Here is a 22,333-nt window from a genome sequence, read left to right on the forward strand (position 1 = left end):
TTCTCTTCAATCAAGGCGAAGATGGAAAGGGATCCCTGCTAAGTCATCTTGGATAAGGTTTAGTGCTGCGAATCGGTCAGAAGAGCGGACAGTTGAGTATCGTCGAATTAGGACATTTGCTGCTGGGCGTATTGATTCTGGTAATAGGCGGCGTAGTTGGAATATTCTTGACCTTGACCATAACCGCCTGGAGCTGGCTGTGAATATCCAGACCATTGAGCACCGGGATTGCCATAGCCTCCTGCACCCGGGTATCCTCCATAACTTTGTTGTGGGCCACGGTACGATTGTTGAGCGGGCTGCTGCCAGACTTCCGGGCGGCGCCAGGGAGGAATATTGGTTCCACCAGCAGTAATGTCGTGGCCTCCAGTGGGTGCCGACCAAGATTTGAGCGGGTCGCTTGAAGCAGGAGTTTCGCCCAGCTCAGCCATCAAGCTAGCATACTCTGAGTCGAACCCGCCACGGGTTCCGTGACCCGGAGGAGCACCCGGGGGTGGTGGCGGAGCGTTGGGATCCCTGTTGACGGTGCAATCCCTTGCCATATGACCGGCGCTGCCACACACGCGACAGATGATGTTAGCTGTGAAGTTGCGTTGCTCGGGACAGTCATATTTGCGATGGCCTACGCCGCCGCAGTTCTGGCAAATCTGGTTCTCATCATCACGAAGGGTACCGTTGAGTGCGGCCAATTCTCGCAATTGGTTACGCTTGTGGTCGTTTTGGCCTTCCGGGGTGGAAGCGGCCTAAGAGCTCCAAGTTAATGGAGAACGAACGGCACAAAGAAGGGACACATACCGTTTCAATAACTTTGTTGATCATTTTGACACATGCTGCAACCTTGTCTTCACTGTCAGCAATGACGAGACAATGTAAGTCCTCCTCTGCGTCCTCAGCGAATTGGTCTGGTCGAGCCTTCCCCTCCTTCACACTGCCTTTGCCACGAATACTGATCTTTGCTCCACTCTCCCTTTCCATCTTCTTCAAACTGTTGCCCCGAGGACCTACAAGCAAGCCGAAGAAATTGATTTCTGGAAATTCTTTGACGGGGATGTAGACTTTCTCGGAGGGGCGCTGAGAACGCTTTTGCTGCTGGTATTCGACGGGTGGTCGGAAGTTGGGATCGTTTTTCATGGCTTTTTCAACGAGTCGGATTCGCTCATCCTCGAGTTTCTTACGGTATCGAACTTCACGAGTGTTGGTACGTCGGCCGTGCGCGTCGTAAGTGGGGGGAGGAGATGGCGATCTGTCAAAATATGAATATGTATGCAGGCGTGGATGGAAAAGAGGATCTGACCTTTCACGCTCAGGGGGGATGAAATCGTTCAACCTGAGTTTTCGGTTAATCTCTTCCAAACGCAAGTGAATGGCGTAGTTATCAAGCTGCGCCTGGGAAACGCCAGCGGCCGAAATCGCTGTGGGCAGTCCAGGGATCTCGGTTTTTGCCTCGCCCCAACGGCTACGTCTTTTGCGAGGAGCATTGGGATCAACTGAAGAAGGGCATAGCAAACGCAAAGATTAGTAGATGGTCAGGGTTAGTGGTTTGTGAGCTGAGAACGGTGACTGCTAGAATCCAACAAACATCAAGAAACTTGTATGGGTTCTTCGTGGACTTATGTCGACCAAAGCGAGCCATTTCTCGCCCTGCTGCTCGTACTGATGCATTACATACCTTTGGGATCTCCATTTGCCGGGGATTCGTCACGCCCTCGTTTGCCAGGGCTTTCACGATCCTGGCTTTGGTGTCGCGGATATACAGAAGGTGACGGTTGCGCTAGTTGTGGCGCCGAGTTGTCTTCTGTAGGCGGAGGACCAAATCGACGACGGGTTCCGAGAGGAACTGGTGAAATTTGGTCAGGTTGTGGGTGAATTCAAGGAAAAGGGATGCTCACCATCGTTTGTGCCAGTAATTTGGCGGGTTGCCGGCTTCCACATTGTCAAAAAGTAAGATATACAAGACGAGCGGACAAAAGAATGCAGGACAAGGATGTGGTTGGGTCCAAGTGCGACGGCGACCAGTCATCCACGTTTCCCCTGCAGCGGCAACTTTCAAACTCCGCCGCTTACCAACTTACCTTGTCGTGACCGTCGACTGAGTCAACGACATAGGACATTGATCTTCAACTGCCATCTGCATTGCGCCGTCGTAGCCATGTCCATTAAAAGAGGCCCCGAAGGTGCGTTGTACCCCACAGCTTTAACCGACTTATTGACTTATATATATGTAATTCAGACTACAGCAAACCTGCCAAACGCCCTCGACGCAACGACGACGATGAGTACCTAGATATTGCTGATGAAGACGACGTTATTCCACCATCTCCACCTGATACCTCCCTTGTACCCCGAGCTGCAACCATTAATTTCACTGCCTTGACACGACGCCTGGCCGAAGGTCGCAAAAGCAATGATGATCCAGCTGAAATGACGTCTCTTGAGGCACATCGCCGGAAACAGGACGCCCTCGTCTCCCACATCTTTATGGACCAGGATTTCTCCTGGCTACATCTGAAACCCGACCATGCTTCTCGACCTCTCTGGATCAGCCCCGAAGATGGTCACATCATCCTTGAAGCTTTCTCTCCAATTGCTGAACAAGCACAGGACTTCCTCACTGCTATCAGCGAGCCTGTCAGCAGGTGGGTTGCATGAGATGCCGTGGTTCAGTATCGTCAACAATTTAAATTTAGGCCGGCATTCATCCACGAATACAAACTCACCTCGTATTCGCTCTACGCCGCTGTTTCTGTCGGCCTCCAAACGGAGGATATTATTGAAGTTCGTCTACATGTGTAATTGCCAGACCCGTGGCTGACAGACTTGTCTTCAAAGGTTCTGAATCGTTTGTCAAAAGCACGTTCTGATGTTCCGTGCATCGTCGTGTACTAACAGTATCTTTAGGTACCCGTTCCTGAAACCATAGTCAACTTCATCCGCGAGCGAACGTTGAGTTACGGAAAAGTCAAGCTCGTCCTGAAGCACAACAAATACTTCGTGGAATCCAGCCATCCCGAAACGCTCCAATTCTTGCTGAAGGACAAAATAATCCGTGAAGCTCGTTCGCAGGCGCCCGTTGTCGACTCCAGTATAAAGGCCTCCACATTTACGACGGCGAAGGCCCCTGTGCGCGGTAACCTTGCAATACCTGGCACCAAGGAGCCGGAAAAGAAGGATGGTGCCACTAATATGCCAAATACTTCTGATGCGCAACTGTTCACTTCTGTAGTTGGCGTGGAATCAGGTTAGTGTTGTTGGCACAATGATCAGCCACGAACTGACCATTCTCCAGATGATATTGAGGAGGACGATGACAATGTCCATGCATTCGAAATCGATGATGCTAAGATAGACGTGAGTAACATGCTAGGTTCGTCTATGCGGGACGCCTAACATTCGATTCGCTGTTCCCTTATGCAGGACGTAAAGAAACGATGCAACGAATTGGAATACCCTATGCTGGAGGAGTACGACTTCCGAAACGACACCATCAATCCCAATCTTGACATCGACTTGAAACCGGCTACCACTATCCGGCCTTACCAAGAAACTAGTCTGAGTAAGATGTTCGGCAATGGGTACGTACTCACTTCGCCGTGATCTTTCCTGAATTAACGCTAGAACTGGGAATAGTCGAGCACGGTCTGGTATTATTGTCCTTCCTTGTGGTGCGGGCAAAACCCTCGTGGGTATCACGGCCGCTTGCACGATCAAGAAGTCGACGCTCGTTCTTTGTACATCATCGTGAGCGTGATGTTATTGTATCCCGGGTCCCATACTCATCTCTTCTCAGTGTGTCGGTCATGCAATGGCGCCAGCAGTTCATTCAATGGTCAAATATCACCGATCGGCAAATTGCTGTGTTTACTGCTGACCAGAAGGAAAAGGTATGTGGTTCCTGTCATGACTGGAATCGGTTTTTGATAGTCTTTTCCGCAGTTCGCTGGTGAAAGTGGCATCGTAGTGTCAACGTACTCCATGGTCGCAAATACCCATAACCGATCCCATGACTCGAAGAAAATGATGGAATTCTTAACTTCAAGAGAATGGGGCTTCATTCTTTTAGATGAAGTGCACGTCGTCCCAGCCGCTATGTTCAGACGCGTTGTCACTACGATCAAAGCGCATTCCAAGCTAGGCTTGACAGGTAAGAAACCTCCCCTTTCTGGCTGTACCGCGCCCTCACTCTTCTTGCACAGCTACCTTGGTCCGAGAAGACGACAAGATTGCCGATTTGAATTACATGATTGGGCCTAAACTTTACGAAGCCAATTGGATGTATGTACCAATCCACCGGGACTCGCTAGACGCTGACATTATCGACCTCCACAGGGACCTTGCTGCGAAAGGACATATCGCCAACGTTCAGGTAGGCCTAATTTCATCTTCAACGCATGGCCGAAACTGAGTATTATAGTGCGCGGAGGTGTGGTGCCCAATGACCCCTGAATTCTATCGGGAGTATCTTCGTGAACAATCTCGGAAGCGAATGCTCCTCTATTGCATGAACCCAAACAAGTTCCAAGCGTGCCAGTTCTTGATCAGATATCACGAGGGTCGGGGAGACAAGGTGATCGTCTTCTCCGACAACGTCTACGCTCTCGAGGTATGTTGGTCGCAACATGGAGTCGAGTGATTATTGAATTTCTACTGCAATAGGCTTACGCCAAACACCTCGGAAAACCCTACATCCATGGCGCAACTGGTCAAGTGGAACGAATGAGAATTCTTTCCCACTTCCAACACAGCCCGCTAGTGAACACGATTTTCCTCTCGAAAGTTGGCGACACCTCCATCGATCTCCCAGAGGCTACCTGTTTGATCCAAATCTCTTCTCATTTCGGCTCTCGAAGGCAGGAGGCACAGCGCTTGGGTAGGTTAACTATATATGCCAATGATCCCCGTGCTTATCAGCGCCCTTTCAAGGTCGCATTCTCCGAGCCAAACGGCGAAATGATGAGGGGTTCAATGCCTTCTTTTACTCATTGGTTTCGAAGGACACGCAGGAGATGTTTTACAGCACCAAGCGGCAGCAGTTCTTGATTGATCAAGGATACTCTTTCAAGGTCATCACTCATCTTGACGGCTTAGAGGATCTACCCGACCTAGCGTATCGGACCAAGGACGAGCAGATTGAGTTGCTTTCATCGGTGTTATTGGCGAACGAAAGCGAAGCTGACCTGGGCAGCGATGTTCGCGCGTCAGAGGGTGACCTTGCGGGCACGGTGACATCCCTTGATTTCGGCGGACCTGGTCGTTTCCCTGGAGTTCAGCGCACGACTGGATCACTTACCGCACTTAGCGGAGCACAGCACATGTCGTACGTCGAACAAAACAAGTCTGCCAACAAGAAGCTTGCCCGGGAAGCGCCTTCTCGTCATAAATTGTTTGCCAAACGGGAGAAGGACAAGGCCGCAGCCAAGAAAGAAGCCAGAGCGGCAGCCAACCTGGGCAGACTTTAAGGTTTCTACACACCTGCGTGATATGAGTCCTCGATACCTTGTTTGAGCGTACCGTACCTAGTATAATACAGATGTGATAGGTCATTTCCTCTGTAATGATAATTTATCGTTTACTCGACGTACTGTTTATCTCGGGTCCTTTCGGCCTCTCCCTCTCGTTTTTGATGGAAACCGAATCGCCTGGCTTGTCTCTTACCAGCTAAGTACTGATCTACCAGCACTCGGTCGATACGTACTATTTCTTCCTCTTAGAGTCTTCGATCCGGCGAGTCGCTGATTGGCTGGACTTTCTCAGATTGTCGCCAGATCTGGGGCGCTGGTCCCTGAATATGCACGTCAAGGACAGGCCCCAAAAGCCAAGCTGTTCTGGATTCAAATACCTAAAATTTTGCGCAGGTAGGTAGCTCGCTATGTAGTCCCCCCACTACTATGGGTATCCAATGTTTCTTTCTGGACACTGAAAGCACTATATCACCCCCACGCGGTCCCCGGTTTGCAAGCCATCTCGCGTAGTCGTGGACACGAGTTTTAGGGGCAGGATCTAGCGATGTGCTCATCGTTGCTGTGACTTCCAGGAAAGATTGGCCTCCTGGTGTCTGCAACCCTCGTAAAAGACAGCCGTATGCGGAATAATCTGGTGTTGGCCCTAATACGACTAAACCGCGACAGTAGGTACGGTGGCAAGGCGGCCTTATGAGATTCAGGGATTGCCTTGATGAGGCGCCGGTTTGGATCGATCAAAACATCTCGATTTGTGTGATGCCCCTTCGTCCCGAGACTGGCATCGGAGGCTCGGAACCCTTTTATATGCCTGTTCCTTTCAGCTCGAAAAGGGCAGCCATTCCCTCCTCCGCATTTCTTTCGAGCCCATGTCCTCCAAGCGGGGCCGGAAAAGAAACGACAACCTACCCCCTAACCGTGCCCGCGACGTTCAAAGGGCTTTCAGAGCACGGCGTGCGGCCCACCTCTTGGTACGATTTTTCTTTCAAGCCTCCCCCGGTTGGTTGATTAACGCCGAACGTTCATTTATCTACTAGGCGCTTGAACAACGAGTATCTGAGTTGGAAGAGGAGAATGATTATCTCCGACAAGCTTTGAACCTTCCTCCTTCGAACAGACCTCCCTTAGGTCGGGGACCAACGGGCAAGGACAAGCCGAAGCCTAATCCTAATCCCCCCACAAACCCTCTGTCTACCTTGTTCCAACAGCTACAGTCCTCGTCGACTCGCGAAACCTCCGTGTTCTTAGATTCGCCGCCGTCCCGCGACAGTACCGACTCTCCTGTCTCAATTCCCGTCTCCATGTCCCCTTCTCGTCCCATGACGGTACTTGACAGCAATGCATGGAGCGATAATCTTCTTGTCGACAACGTCTCTCGCACTCTCCCGCCCCCTCCGATTACATCCACCTCGACCTACCATATCTCCCCTATCACCGTCCCATCTACGGTAAAGATGGATTTGAATGTCTATGCTGCCAGTTCAGCGACGCCTTCACGAAATATCACGATCAACCGCACTTACGATAACCCCGGCAATGTCTTGACAGGAAATAGTGTCCGGGAATATGGACCTATGTCTTATACATCGCAAACTACGCAGCTCGCGGACGAACAACCACGAACCCATTACGACTACATGTCCACCCTCTTCCAGAATCAGCAGCCATCCGCCGTCTACACCCGTCTCGGACAAACCCCGTCCCCATCCGAGTATGTCCAGCAGCAGTCCGACCAGACTGTCAACCATCCCCAAAGCCATTGCTCGGCGGACGCTGCCATGAATAGTTGTACCACTTCGCACCCTACGCTTGTCCACCCCCGACCAATGTCACACCCGGCTCATTCCCAGTCACAGCCATATCGTCCCCATTCTCTCCCTATGCAGTCCCAGTCCCGTCAAGACATGCACCCTCCGCGGCAATCCAGTTTGAGTCGTCGTGAAACACCGGTTTCCTTTGTCGACACGACGACTCCCGCTCGAGACCATCATGGTTATGCCATTGGGCAGAATTGTCACCTTACCAACCACCCGCCAATACAAAACGACCCGCGGAGCCACGATTATGCGCTAAGGCTCCATGGGATTGAAGCTTCTGTTCCAAGGCAGCAAGTACCCTATGCTCATGCTCCTGATGGCCACCTCCATCGCGCATAGGGCGACGATCGGCTGGATTTTCTTTGGTATAATTATTTTTCCACGCGCGCTTTACTATTGGCTTATTCTTGACGACAATGGACCTTCGCAATGTTTTCAGGCGCTTTGACAGGCAATTTGTATCGCTATCTCGTTCTGTGCCATGATTCCATCACTAACAGCCTACCACATACTTTACCACTCCTAATTATTTTCAGAGTATATGTTCGAACTCTTGGTACCATATGCGCGACCAATAACTGTTACAACTAATGCAGCATAGTTTCAGTCCGGGCCTGTCGCTCTCCCCGAGAATACAAGTCATACCTAATCGGTGAGCGACCTGGGCTTGATTGAAATGGATGATCGCCTATCACCTCTCGGCTTCTGAATTTTACGCCGGCTGCTCGGTCCTCCGGCAGAACTCTGGACATTTGTGTTCCTGACGCTCCTGAAACCTCCTCACAGTTCCGATGCCTTGCTTGGATTGTTCTAAAGGTACCCGTGGCAAGCATTTCCTGCGCCCCAAATACTTCTCCTACTTACTTTCGAAGGATAGTGTGTGGAGCGCCCATCCAGCGGCCATCACCTTCGATAGATGAAGTGCTAGCCATTCTGGGGCTATCACTTTCTGAAAATGTCCAGCGGTTGTCCTCACTGCTCATCGACGGATGTAAGGACCGAACCGAAACATAATCTCGTTCACCAATCTATTTCTCCGCAACCCTGGTACTTACACATCATTGATAATCGCAAGTTCAACCAGGAGCCCGGCGATGGACGAGCAGTTCAAGCATCCTCAGCCAAGACATGGTTTAATCACAGAGCGATTCGGCACCGAGCGAATTCGGAGGTCAGATACGCTGCTCACATAGGGGCAACGGTGACCTTGTATGACGACATATGAGGTCTCAAGCATTAACGCGGTGAGTTCATGAATCATCTTCGATTCGAACTGGACATTAGCGGTGGCCTCCTTTCCAGGGGCTAGCCCGTCTCAGCCAAAATTTTTGAGAACTCGACCTCTCCGAGACCTACACAATGGGAATTGTCGATTTTCTGGGAATTCCCATAGATAAAATTTCACTGCACTCACATTCTTGTATATTACGAGCCAGCTGAGAAACGACAGTCAATGACGGCACTTTCCATGGCCCAGGGACATCCTTGTCAGGATTGCAGAGTTTCCATTGGAGATATGAAAGAAACGCAAATGCATGCTTTCATAAGAAATGGATTGCGAGCATACATTCACCATGATTATGCGTCCTTCAGTGGGCTCTTGCGTGTTCCACCCCAAAGACCTGTAGTCTGAACGAGTAATATAGACGCTCAAAACATTCCAATCGTCCTATGTTTGTTCGGCCATCACAGGATCAGGCAAGGCTGATGCGGCCTACTAAAAAAGTATTACGCAGAGGATTCACGTGCCAGCCCGCGTATTACAGCTCTTCGTCTTCACTGATACATCGTCCTATACATCGAATCCACTCTCCTCGTTGGTATCCAAACTGCCGCGTTCTCGCTCATCGCCCTCACCCCCGCCCAGGAATGGTGCTCGCGGGGACTCGCAGAGAAAGTCTGCTCAAGGGACAACCCACCGTGTTCGGCGGCGAGTTCCAACAACAACTGTGAACGAAGAACAGTCCAAAGATACCAAGCAGACCCTTCAAGGGTGGAGCACAAGCTATCAGGCAGGGTCATCTAGGTATGTTGAGCACATTCCGAAATGTTCTATGTCTGACCTATTGAACTCGTAAGCTCTGATTCCGAATGTTCGTCAGAAGAGGAAACCGAAGACGAGAGCTCACTTCTGAGAGGAAGGAGTGAGGCCGGAATCAATGGCAAGGGCCACAGGTTCGGAAACATGACCAGTGGCCCTTCCTTTATAAAATCTCGGAGCCCAGATAGAACATCGTCAGGCGAATCCTCTGCAACGGGTTTCCGTATGGGTCGCACAGCGTTTACTCGTTCCAGGTCGCCAGTCGTCCGACTGCAGCCATCTCTAGTTCCCCAGTCTATGCCAGCACGACACCTATCGCCAAATCTTACGCGCCAATCTCGAAAGAACCCCTTGCTCATTGCCCTATCATTATTCCCCACAAACCTCTCATTCAGGATCCCATTCCTATTCACTGCTCATGCATGGTCATTCAATATGGAAACACGGAAATTGGGAGAATTTGTGCTTCTGCTTGTATCCCTTATGTCTGCTTCGTCTCACTTACTTGGAGTTTCGACCAAAGAGATCGACGATGGACACCACTGGCACGCACTAGGTAAGTGCTCTTGAAATGCCCTTGGTTTCTCTCTTACATTTGACATTACTAGAGTTGAGAATTCTCGCTTTCCTCTCGGCCTGCTATATCATGTGGACGCACAGTGAATTATCCTTCACTCAGACGCCTACGGTGAACAAGGATCAGGAGGCGCCACAAAACCTAAACCCAACCCCGTCCACATCCGCCAACAGGTCTTCCTCCCCTCGAGCATTCGACAACAAGGACATGCGGAAGGGATCGATTTCATCAAACGTCAAAGCCGATTCTGGTTATATCTGGATGTCTGTTCCAAAGAACTACAGGTAGGCCACCAGCCCAACTTTTCTGTTCCCCAACTTACCGTCGGCCACAGGGATTGCGGCGACGACGGGATAGCGACAGGACTACTTTTAGGACCCCTTATCGCCACGTCAGTTCTCATATCGTCCATTCATACCAGAAGCACATCCGCAGAACCTCTACCAAAAGACTGGCTGATTGAACCTCCGCGCGTTTTGCCTGGTCTTTCCTCTGCTATGGATGCATTAGTGCTCTCCAGGCACAGTTTGGTCAATCTGAGCACATTTTGCGCAACGATCCTCCTGATCCACGTATGTGCATCTTGGTGGTTGGAAGGGCTCTATACCAAGGGCACGAATAAGCCAGAAGGGGAGAGGGCTTCAGTCCCACGTAGCGAAGGCAGACGGTTCTGGTACTACGCACTTTTTACAGTAACCGTTAGCCTTCTCATGGTCGTCCTCAAGATCACCTTTAGCCAGTCTGGCATTGGTATATGGAAAGGTACGAATACCTGTAGCCCAACGAGTTTCCGCTGAAGTTTGTCTCGTCGTCAGATCTTTCCACATTCGAGGCGGCGATAACTGCCCCTTTCTATAGCTTGACGCTGTACGCGGGTCTACGATTAGCGCATCGGGGATTTACCGTCGGCGAACTTGGATTAGTATGCCTCGGAGGAACCGCGGTTTGTTTGGAGTTTCTTAATCTCACCAAAGCGAGGGTATGCCCGGTTTGGCTCACGATGATGACTTAGGCTTTAACTTACCCAGATCATGCTAGATTTGGCCTATCACGACTCGCTATATCCGAACATACCGACTCCCTACACCACTGCTCATTTTCCAGATCGCCTTGATTGTCGGGTCCTTACTGACAGGATTCCTTTTATCCCCTTTCCTCGTCCTCTCACGAAACAACGCACAGCGCCCGGCCCATCGAATCCGCTCGCCTGAACAAAAGTTGAGGAATCGACGTTATTATGCCCTTGGATTTTATGTGGGGTCAGTCTTGATCATCGTGGGTTTGATAGGCCTATGGACGCGGTGGCTACTGGGAAACCGAGATCCGTGGCTGTGGACGATGTTTTACCTCCTCGAAGGCCGAAACAAATGGAGTCGACCCGTGTTGTTGGGGTATTGGGCACTCCTTGGATCCATAAGCGTGGCAGGATGGGGTCGTCAGCTTTCAAGGTCTCGCAAATATAGGCTGAGAAGTCAGGAACAATCCATGTCAGTCCAGGCATACGACGTCCCTATGGGTTCCAGCCTCACCTCCAGTCCCGAACACCCTAATTCAAGTCACTCTTCGGCTTCTCCAATCGGTGGCTCCATGTCTTTTGCGACCCTTGGAAACATTGGTATGCCCAGTTTACCCAACCTACCAAATGGGTCGAATGTTTCCAATGTTGCAAGCGAATTGCTGGATGCAGCCGACAAGCGGGTTCCTACGCTCAGCCTTAACGCACGCAGAAAGTATTTCCACGGACTAGCTGTTCTAATGTTCGTCCCAGGTGTCGCATTTGACGTACGTTGCTCTCTCCTCAACGCAAAGTGTGAGACCTGACGGTGGCGATGTAGCCGGCATTCACCCATCTCGCATTCAGCGCAGCATTCGCTTTGTTCACCTTTACGGAGTACATCCGATATTTTGCGGTATACCCTTTCGGAGCAGCCATCCACCTCTTCATGAACGACTTCTTGGATCATCGCGACGGTGGAACAGCGATCTTGAGTCACTTTTACCTCCTGACAGGTTGCTCAGGCTCCTTGTGGTTAGAAGAGTAAGTGGATCACCTCCGCCTTTCGTTCGGCCCAACTAATTCCCAACTGCTAGCCCATCAAAATTGAGGCAAGTGACGGGTATCTTGACGCTGGGAGTTGGGGACGCAGCGGCCTCGATCGTCGGACGAAGGATTGGGCTGAGAAGATGGTCCCCGACGACAGGCAAGACCGTGGAAGGTAGTTTGGCTTTTGTTGGTTCTATTTTCGCGACAGCATGGTTCCTTCGTCTTTTGGGTTTCGTGGAGACATTCCCGGTGCGTATCAATTCCTGGTCGACGCCATACAACTCTGACAGATCCTCCAGTCGTTGCGTTACCTCCTGACGTTGATGTGCGCAGCTTTGCTGGAAGCTCTATCGGATCAGAACGACAACCTGACGCTCCCATTATATACGTGGAGCATGCTCGTGGTGATTGGAAGCAAAAGAATACTGTAGAATAGAGGTTAATGTAAACACGAGAAGCTTGATAATTTAGGGCAACCTGGTGTATGATGTCATATTTCCCACGTTTGGCACTTTGGGTTTGCGGTTATTAGAGGTCGACTGTGACTTGGCCCTTCACCCTTGAGATCCAACCAACGTACCGCCATTCTTCACTCATCTTTGCCTGTTCCATACGTCTACAACGTGCAGGGTCACGATATACTACTACCGCTTGCTCTCCGGAATCTGCCAATGAATAGGCGCCAGGATTATCCATCGTAAATCCACCTTCAGCCCAGAATACGGTAGTTCAAGGGAAGAAGAAACCAGGAATGCAAGCACACTGCGAACCCTCAGTACTCAACCCGGTAGGGAAGCTTCATACGAATGGGCTGTTCGTTCTGAATACAGCCATCGCCAACAATCGCTACCAGACCAGCGACAGCACTGGGATCGACCCGAGGTCATTGACGCAGAGCATAAATGCCGCCAAACGTGCGTGTAAGACCGTATCAGGGTGCCTGCGACCCGAACACAGAAAAGGACAAATTCTGACGTCGTGGATCTCTGTAGGCCATACCGTCTCGCTTCCGACCTCCCCATATCAGGAGGGCTCATCACGATCGTACGCCGAAGGCACTCCCCTCGGGCAGGCCAACGGCCTAGCCACCTTCAGTAATGAGGCTCTGCTTCCGCGAACGTCGAGCTCCGGTACGTTTTTGTAAGGAAATGTTCTCAATGTATGTCTAACATGTCGTCCAGATGATCTCGAAGTGCCTTCGGATAGCAATCTACTTTCCACACATGGACGGTCATTATCTGGAGACACAGAGTGCGACTGGGCGACCTTTATCACGGCTTATGCCAATGGGCGATGGGACCCTCACAAGCCGCCGAACCGGCCTCACCCGTGTCATGGCTACGATTCCGAGACTGGGTACATGAAGAAGTTGGAGCCAGTGCAACTGTCTACCTCGCTACAAGTCACCGCGTCGGATTTCGACCAGGACCGCGATGGAACTTCCAAGTTGCGAGACGGGCGAGACAAGGTTTCAATCTCTCTGCAGGCTATGCAGGACCAGGCCGGTTCAATCATCGCATCATCTACGAACGGACGCAAGTTCCACAATCTAAAAATGGATTTCCCTCTCAAGCTCCCTGTTTCTGGGAGGTCACGGATCTCTTTTCCTCCTTCGACGTCTACTGCATCCATTGGAAGCAATTCCTCCATGGCGAGCACGGCGGCCTCCAACTCGGATTTGCAGACGACCGTGGCCACAATGCGATGGGCTGCGGCCAGAGTGGACATCTCGCCTCTGGCCCTTCCATCTCCCGAGCACGAGCTAACAGATCCCATGCGCGGTGTCATCACTCCTGTACCTGGTTCCCACCCTCCCGACGACGACGAACCTCATGACCAAGTCATAACGCCTGGTGGAAGCCGACGATCAAGGTTATCCAGCTTTTGGGAAGGTACGATAGATGTCGATCCTAAGGCCTTCAAGATGGGGTCTATTCCACGGAAACATTCGCGCTTGAGCCTGGGTGGCAACAGCGCAGATGGTAGGGTCACTCCAGATAGTGTGCAGACGAACAAACAGGATATACCAGATAAAGTTCCAAAGAAAACCGAACACTCACCCGCTACTCAACTTTCCATACTCGCTGCTCAACCACCGCCTGCCACTGCACCAATTCCGGACAAGAAAACTTCCAGTCGATCGGTAGAAGACTCTGACTACTTTGGAAATTTTCAACAATCTCCCAAACCTATTACCGCCCCGATCCTGGTGGAACCCGTACGAGAGGTGCATTCGACTTCCTCCAACCCCGCTGCGGCGGACAGTGGATCTAGGACAGTCCCAGCGCTTCCTCGCCGCATTTGCCTCACCAGGCAAACATCCTCTCCTCTTCCGATTTCCCTGGCACCACCCGAAGCTCGTATCCCTGGAGGAAGGGTACCATCAGACTCGGCAAATCCAAATGCCAAAGGAAGAGCTGTCAAGGAGGAACAGATGTTCTCGGAACTCGGATACCTTGCTCCTCCAAATCCTCCAGATGAGCTTGAGCGCCGGCGAGCCTTGTATAAGTGCGTTGCCACGTAAAAGTCGTCTGCATGACCACTGAAGTTTTTCAGATTCAACATATGGTACACCGGGCCCGACCTCAACTTTGACCGAATAGCCCATCTCGCCAAGCTGGTTTTCAATACGAAGGGTGTCATCGTATCGCTCATCGATGGCAACGAGCAGTCAGTCTAGTTCCTGCGCATTTAGTTATCTCAGTTAGCTCACACGGTGCATTCTAGGTGGTTCAAATCAGAATGTGAATGTCTCTTCCTTTCTTGCGCGCTTGCTTGTTCTAATTTACTTACCCTTTTTTTCCCCCTTCCTATGGGGTTTCAATTTTAACTGGTGGCTCGATTTTGACACAAGGGGGGCTCAAGTCACCAAGCTGTCCCAGGACACATTCACTGTGTGGCCATGCCATCCTTCAACAGTTGAGTATGGTCTCCATCCTTTCGTCCCTCCCACGTGTGGACGTTCTCGAGTTGGATTGCACTCGGGTTTATCTTCCGAGGGTGCCACTCGCTCGAAACTTCGCGCTTGAGGCAAACGACTAACTTAATTGAGCAGAGGAGATGAGCCTATGATCGTTCTAGACACCCATCTCGATTGGAGATTTGCCAGGAATGTGAGTAGTAAAGAGTCTTTTTTTCCCTTCTCCGACCCGAGAATATTTCCCTATAGTTCTCTCTGTATTCTCAGCACGTTCCTAATGCATGCATTTCTAGCCATTGGTGATAAATTCCCCACGTATTCGCTTCTATGCCGGAGCCCCCTTGCGCACCCAAGATGGCTACAACATTGGCACGTGCGTTAAAACGAGGTTCTTCAGAAGATGGTGACGGACTCAGATACGCCATTTCCCACTAGGCTTGCCCTCATCGACGACGTCTCTCGAGAAGACTTCTCCCCCCGTCAAAGACATACTCTCAAGGAATTCGCTGTAGGTATATTTGTCGCATGTTTCCCTGACAAGCACTGACATGCCATGGCAGGCAATTGCTATGCGGGAAATGGAACTTTGGCGAGACAAAGTCAGTGTTTCGTGAAATTCGAGTTCCAAGGCTAATTTGGCCTTTAGATTCAGTTGAGAATACGGGATCGAATACAAAGCTCTGTAAGTCTTGGTTGACTTGGAATGAAACAGAAACTCAATCCATTCTATCTAAATTTCGACAGATGGAGGAGTTCACTCGAGAATGCTTAGAAATCGATTCCGAAGTACATCCCAAAGTCGACAAAGCTTCCATCGTGATCGGTACTTCCATGGACCGTGTTTACGACCGCGCAGCGAAGCTTGTCCAGAGAACGCTTGACGTAGAGGGAGTGATTGTCATGGATGTAACGCACTGCGAAGTTTTGGAGACTATGGGTGACGAAGGAAATGTGTCTGTGACCTTGCACCATGGCACTCCAGGGAGTGAAATGGAGAAGCGCCCGTTGTCGAGAGAAGATTACCAGAGCCTGAATAATTTCTTCGCAGCCTACCCAGAGGGCAAAATTTCTGAAGGAATTCTTCCTCCTTCTTTCAGGCCCTACATGCCCACTCATATCCGATATGCACTACGTTTGTCCTCCTCGCCTTTCCATCGCCACGCAGCTGACCCTTTCTGGACAGTTGTACCGATATTCAATATAGACAAGCGCCCATTTGCCCTGCTATGCGCATATAATACTAATCTTCATTCAAAACGATTTGTGAGTTCTCTTCCCTCTTTATCTCCTTTCATGCACTGACTTCTGCTTAGTTAGAAGGGCATGAGTTATCATACCTGCGAGCTATTGGCAAGACCTTTTCCCGTTTCGTCAATCCATTTCGACTGATTTATTTCAGGTGTGATCATTCTGTCCGCTGTCCTCAAGAGACGCATGATTCTAGCCGACAAAGCGAAGAGCCTATTCATTTCAAAGTGCGTTACTTCAGCAACAATGTTCACGATATTGCTGACTGCAAAGTAGTATTTCTCACGAGCTACGAACACCCTTGCATGGGGTCAGTACTGCCGCTTTACTGTCCGAAACGCGTCCACTGACGACGCGCTGAGCAGATCCTTGCCGCTGCAGAGTTACTCAGTGACAGCCCCTTGAATCACTCACAGATGTCCTTCATCCAGACCGTCCAAGCTTGTGGCACTTCTTTAGTTGAAACAGTCAATCATGTCCTAGACTTCACAAAGCTCAGCGGCAACGTCAAAGCCGGCGGAGTGGAGAATGTCATCGTCCCCATCACGTCAGTGACTTCGTACGTTCCTGGAGGAGCTTTATTCACAATTCCAGTAGAAACGACATGATGCAACTCATAGAAGAGGCAATTGACGGAAGTTGGATCGGCTATAAAGCCAGGACGGCCAATCTGGTGGATTCGGGCATCGGCAGTGTCTACTCACCTCCAAGTGACGAAACCACCGACCAGGGCCACCAACCGTCGCAACCACATGTCGAGACGGTTATAGACATTGGGTATCGAAGAGAGGTATGGCCGATGTGTTGCATGTTCCGTGCCATGTTATTAATGCTTTTGTCCACAGGGATGGCTGCTGAAGTACGAGAAGGGTGGAATTCGCCGTGTGCTGATGAATCTCTTCGGAAACAGCCTCAAATTCACCACGGATGGGTATGTTCACGTCAGGCTGCGGTTACTCCCTCGCTTGCCAGACGACCCGCCAAACAAAGTGAGGTTAGAGCTTGCCATCGAAGATACAGGGAAGGGTATCAGTCAGAACTTCCTCAAGGTGAGCTTGCTGATCTAGCGATCGGAATCGCACTACTTACTGTCCACTCAGAATCAACTCTTTCACCCGTTCTCGCAGGAGAATCCTCTCCAAACAGGCACCGGCCTCGGATTGGCGATAGTTAACAGTATCGTGTCTTCCGAGAATGTCGGAGGAAAGGTGGACGTCCGAAGTGAAGAGGGTCAAGGAACCGAGATCAAGGTCTTCTTCCCTGCAGAAATCCCAGAGGACGACCCCAGGTTGGCTGATGCGGCACAAGACATGGAACACTTCCGGGCGGACAAGAACAGCCCGTTACCCAAGATATCCATGCTAGGCTTCGAGTCTCAGCACAAAGGCATCCAACTCTTGTACAGAGTGCTTCGGACGTACATAACAGAGTGGTGGGGCCTTGACATAGTGGATGACTCTCAGGACAGTGACATCGTCGTCCTCAACGAGGACCTTGGGCCAATTCGTTCCGCCATCGAGCGCAACGACATACGTCGCCCGTTCGTGATTTTATGGGTCACACGCGGGAACCCTACTGTTCTGGCAGCCGCCACAGAATACGAACGGATAGGCGGATTCTGCCGCATCCTCTACAAGCCCACTGGCCCATCGAAACTACGGGGGGTCCTCAAACTCTGCATGCACTCCATCAAGATCAATCGGTATTATCGCGACTCGGCACCCATGACAGCTGTACGGAAGAACACGGTATCGGGGTTTGCAGAGGACAAGGATGTATCGCATGGAGGGGTGTTGAGAAGGAACTCGGATGAAAACTCGACTTACGCCAGCAAGTCGCTTAGTCGACCCCCAATGTCCCCGCGGTCAGCGACCATTCATCCCTCCGTTTCCTCACTTCGGCATCAACTGTTATTATCCGCGCTTCCGGAGAAGGATCGTGGACAGGAAGGGGAAGTTGGTTCACCTGTCTCTGATGGAACAGGTCTTCGTCCGATGGTTTCTATCGGCCCTGGGGGCTCAGTCCTGAAGTCATCCGTCCAGCCGACAGACATCCGAGGCCGGAAGCTCAGGGTTTTAGTCATCGAGGACAACAACATTCTGAGGAACCTCCTGTAAGTTCTACTCTAAATCACAATGGTGGGACTCCTTGAGAGCTGACACGTATGTCTTTCTTCCAGGGCCAAATGGCTGATCAAGAAAGGGTATGATTTCGAAGAAGCTGTGGATGGGCAGGCAGGCGTGACGGCGTTCCAGGAACATGGTCCATTCGAGTGCGTCGTCACCGGTTTCTGCAGTGGGCACTGTTTCTGACGTTCTCGATTCATAGTGTTGCGTTGATTGACCTGTCAATGCCAGTCCTCGACGGTGCGTCCATATGCGTATCCTTTTTAACGGCGCGCTAATGACGCGGTATAGGCGTCGCGGCTACCAAAGAGATCCGTCGTATAGAGTCCAGTAAAGCAGGGGGAGACGACAGCTACCCCTCAGTCAAGATACTTGCCCTTACTGGAATGTCTTCATTAGAAGATAAGCGGCGAGCGTTTGAAGCAGGAGTGGACGGATAGTGCGTTCGTTTCGTTATTCTTAGTTCTGCTGCTGACGGTCTTGGAACTCATAGCCTTGTCAAACCGGTGGCCTTTAAGACCCTGGACGAGATGTTCCACAAGCTCGGGATCTCTTCATAGCATACATGTCATCTTTCAACCTACTTTCTAGCGCTTGGCGCTCCAACTGTTTATTTTAACCTTTTTAGGACTTTATTGTTACGTTCATAGTCGACTGTTATATTTTTTCTTGACCCTACTAATGCAGGATACTCCCACCCATGGCAATCTGAGGCTTACGATTCAAAGGCACAGGACGATGGATCAGTGGTCGCATGTGTATTTGTGGTTCTGTCGCTGTACAGAAGGATGTAGATAATGCAAGGAAAATGAAGCGTCCTGCCTCAGTGAGTGAAAACACCACCAGGCCTCGAAAGTATTGCAAGTAGAAATACATCTAGCCTTTTTTTAGCTAGTTAATTCATGGCACAATAGCGATAAGATATATGTGTTTGGCAACCGGCTATCCATCACACCTCCCCAAGGCCCGAGTTGACCCGAGGAAAGGGGATGAGTAAACCGTGCATTTTGAGGGAGCGGATGCATAAAGATGTCGTGCGCCAGACGGGGAACGGGGAAGTGGAGCCCCATAGTTCCGCGTAGCCGTGGCAAGTGGAAAACTGGGGTGATTACTAATGAAAATTAATCACTTCTCTCCACCGACGGGCTAGCAGCGCGGCCCTGAGCTTCAGCCTTGTGTCTTCTCAAGAGACGGTCAAGAGCTTCCTTCTGGCCAACAGCGAGCTCTCCTGATTGAATACCAGAGTGGTACACACGGAGAAGGGTGTCGACGTCGTCCATGGATTGAGTTCGGACGTCAGCGAGTTCCTTAATCTTGGCAGTAACGTCCTTAACCTAATCATTGCAAAGGTAAATTGAGTGAATGTCGATGAAGGTGCAGAAGGCTGTTACTAACCTCAGCATCAGTGAGTTGAAGGCCGAGTTGTTCGACACGAGACTTGACGGCGTTCCAACCGGTCAAACGGTGACTAAAGTAAGATTAGTAAATGCTCGCATGATGAAAATGGAGAGGAGACGAACCCAATTGAAACGTATCGGGTGAGACCAAAGTCCTCTGGCTTGAGGATTTCGTAGGTGCTGGGGTTGTTAAGGATAGCCTTGGCGTGGATACCGGCCTTGTGGGTGAAAGCACAGTAGCCAGTGATGGGGTTCATGAAGGGGATGTTGACCTCGACGGCTTCAGCGACCAAGTTTTCGATTTCTCGAAGCATGGGGAGGTTGTACTTGGACTTGACGTATTCGGGGTTGGCGGCGTAGAGGCAGGCAACGAGACCACCCAACGGAGTGATTCCGACACGCTCACCAATACCAAGGACGGCTGGAAATCAAAAAAAGTCAGATATCGTCGCACCAAAGATACCTGCGATACTTACAGGTATCGATGTGGGTAGCACCGGCTTCGAGGGCGGTGTAGGCGTTGGCGATGGCCATACCGGTATCGTTGTGAAGATGGACTTCGATATCGCAGCTGACGACGCCTCGGAGGGTTCGGACGAGATCGTAGACTTGACGGGGGTTGGCGCAGCCGACGGTATCAGCGATACCGACACGGTTAACACCAATCTTATCTACAGTCTGGTAGATGGACAAAAGGTCGACGAGATCGGAACGGAAGGAGTCCTCTGATGAGAATCGGACTTCAATGCCCTTGGACTTGACGAATTCGATGACCTCGATAGCGGTCTTGGTGATGTAGGCCATATCCTTTCCATGCGAGAATTCACGGAGGTAGGATGAAGTTCCGATAACGACGTCAACACCGTCGACACCTGGAGGACAGAGTTTATGTGAGGGCTCAGGGGGTTATGATCAGATTGGGGGAATTTTCACTGACCAGTCTCTACAGCGACTCGGGCATCGTCCATGTGGCAACGGATGTGGGTGAGGATCTTGGCCTTGAGCCCGAGCTTGCAAATAGCCTCGCAGTCAGCTCTTGACTGCTCTGATGCGCAAGGGGAAGTGAGTTCGATGTACTCGACACCAAAGGCATCGAGGGCCTTAGCAATGGCAATCTTGGTCTTGGTGTCAAAGAAGGCATTAGCGAATTGTTCACCCTCTATTGAGTGAGAGATCAGAGGGAATTCAAAAGAGTATTTCCTGGATATTCTAACCTCGCAGTGTGCTCTCGATGATGTTGAAATTTGAAAGATTTGATAGCAAGTCGGATGCGCGTGCGGCGTAGGGGTTCTTGACCTCGCGGTTGAGGTGAGCATCGGGTGCCCTCCATGTGCCTCGCTTCTTGATTCCCTGCTTGTTGACGCCGTAGGCAGGGGCCCCGTTGGTGCCGTTGGTGGTGGAGGTGGAGGACTCGCCGTTTAGAGGGATAGCAACCATTTCAGACTTGTCAGCGGGGAGAGAGTCACCAGTAGCGTGTGGGCACATTGAGTCGGTCGTCGTTGGCGAGATTTTTTAAAGGAAAAGGGAAGAAGCTGGGTGGAGAGTTGTAATCAACTTTGGGTTCAACCTCGACTATAAATTTGTTTCTCGATTTGATTCGAGTCATTATCTTAAACTTAGAACGGCATAAGCCTTGGCATCGGATATACCCGAATACCGTCATGCCTCGCCGGTCGGCCGACTTCCTCCAATCATAGCTCTGATATATTCATTCACATGATCATCCTGGTTCACTGTTAATTCGCAGCTACATAGACATCCTACAAAGTTCAAATGTCGGCCAACAGGAGTGTCGGCGGAGACAGGTGGCTAAACCTTATCCTTGCAGTTGATCGCGGGACTCTGGGTTGCACAGGCTCAGTCAGCAGAGGTGTGACCTGGTAGGTCAGTGCCAAGGATTGGGAATCCATCTCTTCGTCACGGGCCCGACAGAAGGGATTCCGATGTGCACACAGCGTTGACCGACTCAGAGCTCACACCGTGTCTCCGCATGAACCCCTTCACAATTCCGGTCGCAGTACGGCATCGAACATCGACGACAACGGTATGCTCCCCAGTACCCGCACACCGAACACAGAAGACGAGGAGGATACGATGGACTTGGTGCACACGCATTGAGGTAATTGACGCTGGTTGATGGCATTGACGAGATGTTCTGCTTTGTGACGGCCCTCAGTAAATATCTTTGTGAAGTTTGGTGACCAACGGACCGATTCTTCCAACAACGTCGCGAAATTCTTCCGGTACAGAACGGCAGTGCGGACAGCCATCGTGGACTTTTTGCCAGTTGCTGCTGGCGACGTTCCAGGGATATTCAACTTGCGCTTGTCGGATATCGTTTGGCGCCCTCGGCCCTTGGAATACCCGGCTTCTTCTTCATCTTCGACAGTGGGTACAAGCAATGTAGGCTCAGTGTAGTTGGATTTCTGTAAAATAGTACAGATCGAGTCCAGTTCGACCCGGGGTTTGAGCTCAATAGTATATACCTCGAGTTCGTCCAGATGCCGTTTCGTCCGTTTCGCAAGGATCTCAGGCGGGATAGTGACTGTTCTGCCTATGAGCTCTGTTCATAAGATTGACTGTTGCTGGTGTACATACACTGCTCTCTAGCTCGCTTTGGAGGCATATTGGTGAATGTAATGGAGCTGGGTGACCTCGGCCGATGTAAACAGGGTCCGGCACTGTCGATCATGAGCACGCCATTTGT

At 50.9% G+C, this 22,333-nt stretch overlaps 7 protein-coding genes across 7 annotated transcripts; 4 read left to right on the plus strand and 3 right to left on the minus strand.

Moving 5' to 3' along the window:
* Positions 1–107: 107 nt before the first annotated feature.
* CC1G_06433 (splicing factor SF1) lies at positions 108–1,970 on the minus strand (the record flags this gene model as incomplete). Its single annotated transcript, XM_001836296.2, has 5 exons — positions 1,890–1,970; positions 1,670–1,837; positions 1,295–1,487; positions 796–1,243; positions 108–743 (listed from the first exon to the last, which is right to left on the minus strand). The coding sequence occupies exons 1-5, from the start codon at positions 1,930–1,932 to the stop codon at positions 108–110; spliced, it is 1,488 nt and encodes a 495-aa protein (XP_001836348.1). The 5' UTR covers positions 1,933–1,970.
* Positions 1,971–2,149: 179 nt separating this feature from the next.
* On the plus strand, positions 2,150–5,456 carry CC1G_06434 (DNA helicase; the record flags this gene model as incomplete). Its single annotated transcript, XM_001836297.1, has 14 exons — positions 2,150–2,174; positions 2,231–2,636; positions 2,688–2,775; positions 2,899–3,238; positions 3,287–3,348; positions 3,415–3,572; positions 3,628–3,738; positions 3,788–3,881; positions 3,934–4,141; positions 4,194–4,272; positions 4,327–4,363; positions 4,412–4,600; positions 4,654–4,867; positions 4,921–5,456. The coding sequence occupies 14 exons, from the start codon at positions 2,150–2,152 to the stop codon at positions 5,454–5,456; spliced, it is 2,547 nt and encodes an 848-aa protein (XP_001836349.1).
* Positions 5,457–6,325: 869 nt separating this feature from the next.
* Positions 6,326–7,612, plus strand: CC1G_06435 (hypothetical protein; the record flags this gene model as incomplete). Its single annotated transcript, XM_001836298.1, has 2 exons — positions 6,326–6,427; positions 6,494–7,612. 2 exons carry the CDS (start codon positions 6,326–6,328, stop codon positions 7,610–7,612), a joined length of 1,221 nt encoding a protein of 406 aa, XP_001836350.1.
* A 2,185-nt stretch (positions 7,613–9,797) lies between these two features.
* CC1G_14421 (dolichol kinase) lies at positions 9,798–12,423 on the plus strand (the record flags this gene model as incomplete). Its single annotated transcript, XM_002911378.1, has 8 exons — positions 9,798–9,870; positions 9,923–10,175; positions 10,226–10,653; positions 10,707–10,870; positions 10,930–11,673; positions 11,727–11,929; positions 11,983–12,184; positions 12,235–12,423. The coding sequence occupies 8 exons, from the start codon at positions 9,798–9,800 to the stop codon at positions 12,364–12,366; spliced, it is 2,199 nt and encodes a 732-aa protein (XP_002911424.1). The 3' UTR covers positions 12,367–12,423.
* Positions 12,424–12,686: 263 nt separating this feature from the next.
* On the plus strand, positions 12,687–18,789 carry CC1G_14422 (atypical/HisK protein kinase; the record flags this gene model as incomplete). Its single annotated transcript, XM_002911379.1, has 22 exons — positions 12,687–12,849; positions 12,928–13,065; positions 13,117–14,443; positions 14,492–14,605; positions 14,991–15,048; positions 15,149–15,228; positions 15,291–15,363; positions 15,416–15,454; positions 15,502–15,537; positions 15,600–15,987; positions 16,039–16,118; positions 16,173–16,182; positions 16,255–16,330; positions 16,380–16,413; positions 16,469–16,650; positions 16,701–16,893; positions 16,949–17,152; positions 17,204–18,216; positions 18,283–18,375; positions 18,432–18,469; positions 18,521–18,668; positions 18,723–18,789. 22 exons carry the CDS (start codon positions 12,687–12,689, stop codon positions 18,787–18,789), a joined length of 4,554 nt encoding a protein of 1,517 aa, XP_002911425.1.
* A 178-nt stretch (positions 18,790–18,967) lies between these two features.
* Positions 18,968–21,186, minus strand: CC1G_06438 (homocitrate synthase). Its single transcript, XM_001836301.2, has 6 exons — positions 20,841–21,186; positions 20,564–20,785; positions 20,103–20,498; positions 19,750–20,047; positions 19,625–19,697; positions 18,968–19,563 (listed from the first exon to the last, which is right to left on the minus strand). The coding sequence occupies exons 1-6, from the start codon at positions 21,109–21,111 to the stop codon at positions 19,351–19,353; spliced, it is 1,473 nt and encodes a 490-aa protein (XP_001836353.1). The 5' UTR covers positions 21,112–21,186; the 3' UTR covers positions 18,968–19,350.
* A 440-nt stretch (positions 21,187–21,626) lies between these two features.
* On the minus strand, positions 21,627–22,252 carry CC1G_06439 (hypothetical protein; the record flags this gene model as incomplete). Its single annotated transcript, XM_001836302.2, has 3 exons — positions 21,627–22,052; positions 22,113–22,171; positions 22,225–22,252. 3 exons carry the CDS (start codon positions 22,250–22,252, stop codon positions 21,627–21,629), a joined length of 513 nt encoding a protein of 170 aa, XP_001836354.2.
* Between the last annotated feature and the right edge of the window lie 81 nt (positions 22,253–22,333).

Source organism: Coprinopsis cinerea (genome assembly GCF_000182895.1).
Source record: "Coprinopsis cinerea okayama7#130 chromosome 4 map unlocalized cont3.4, whole genome shotgun sequence".
NCBI lineage: Eukaryota > Fungi > Basidiomycota > Agaricomycetes > Agaricales > Psathyrellaceae > Coprinopsis > Coprinopsis cinerea.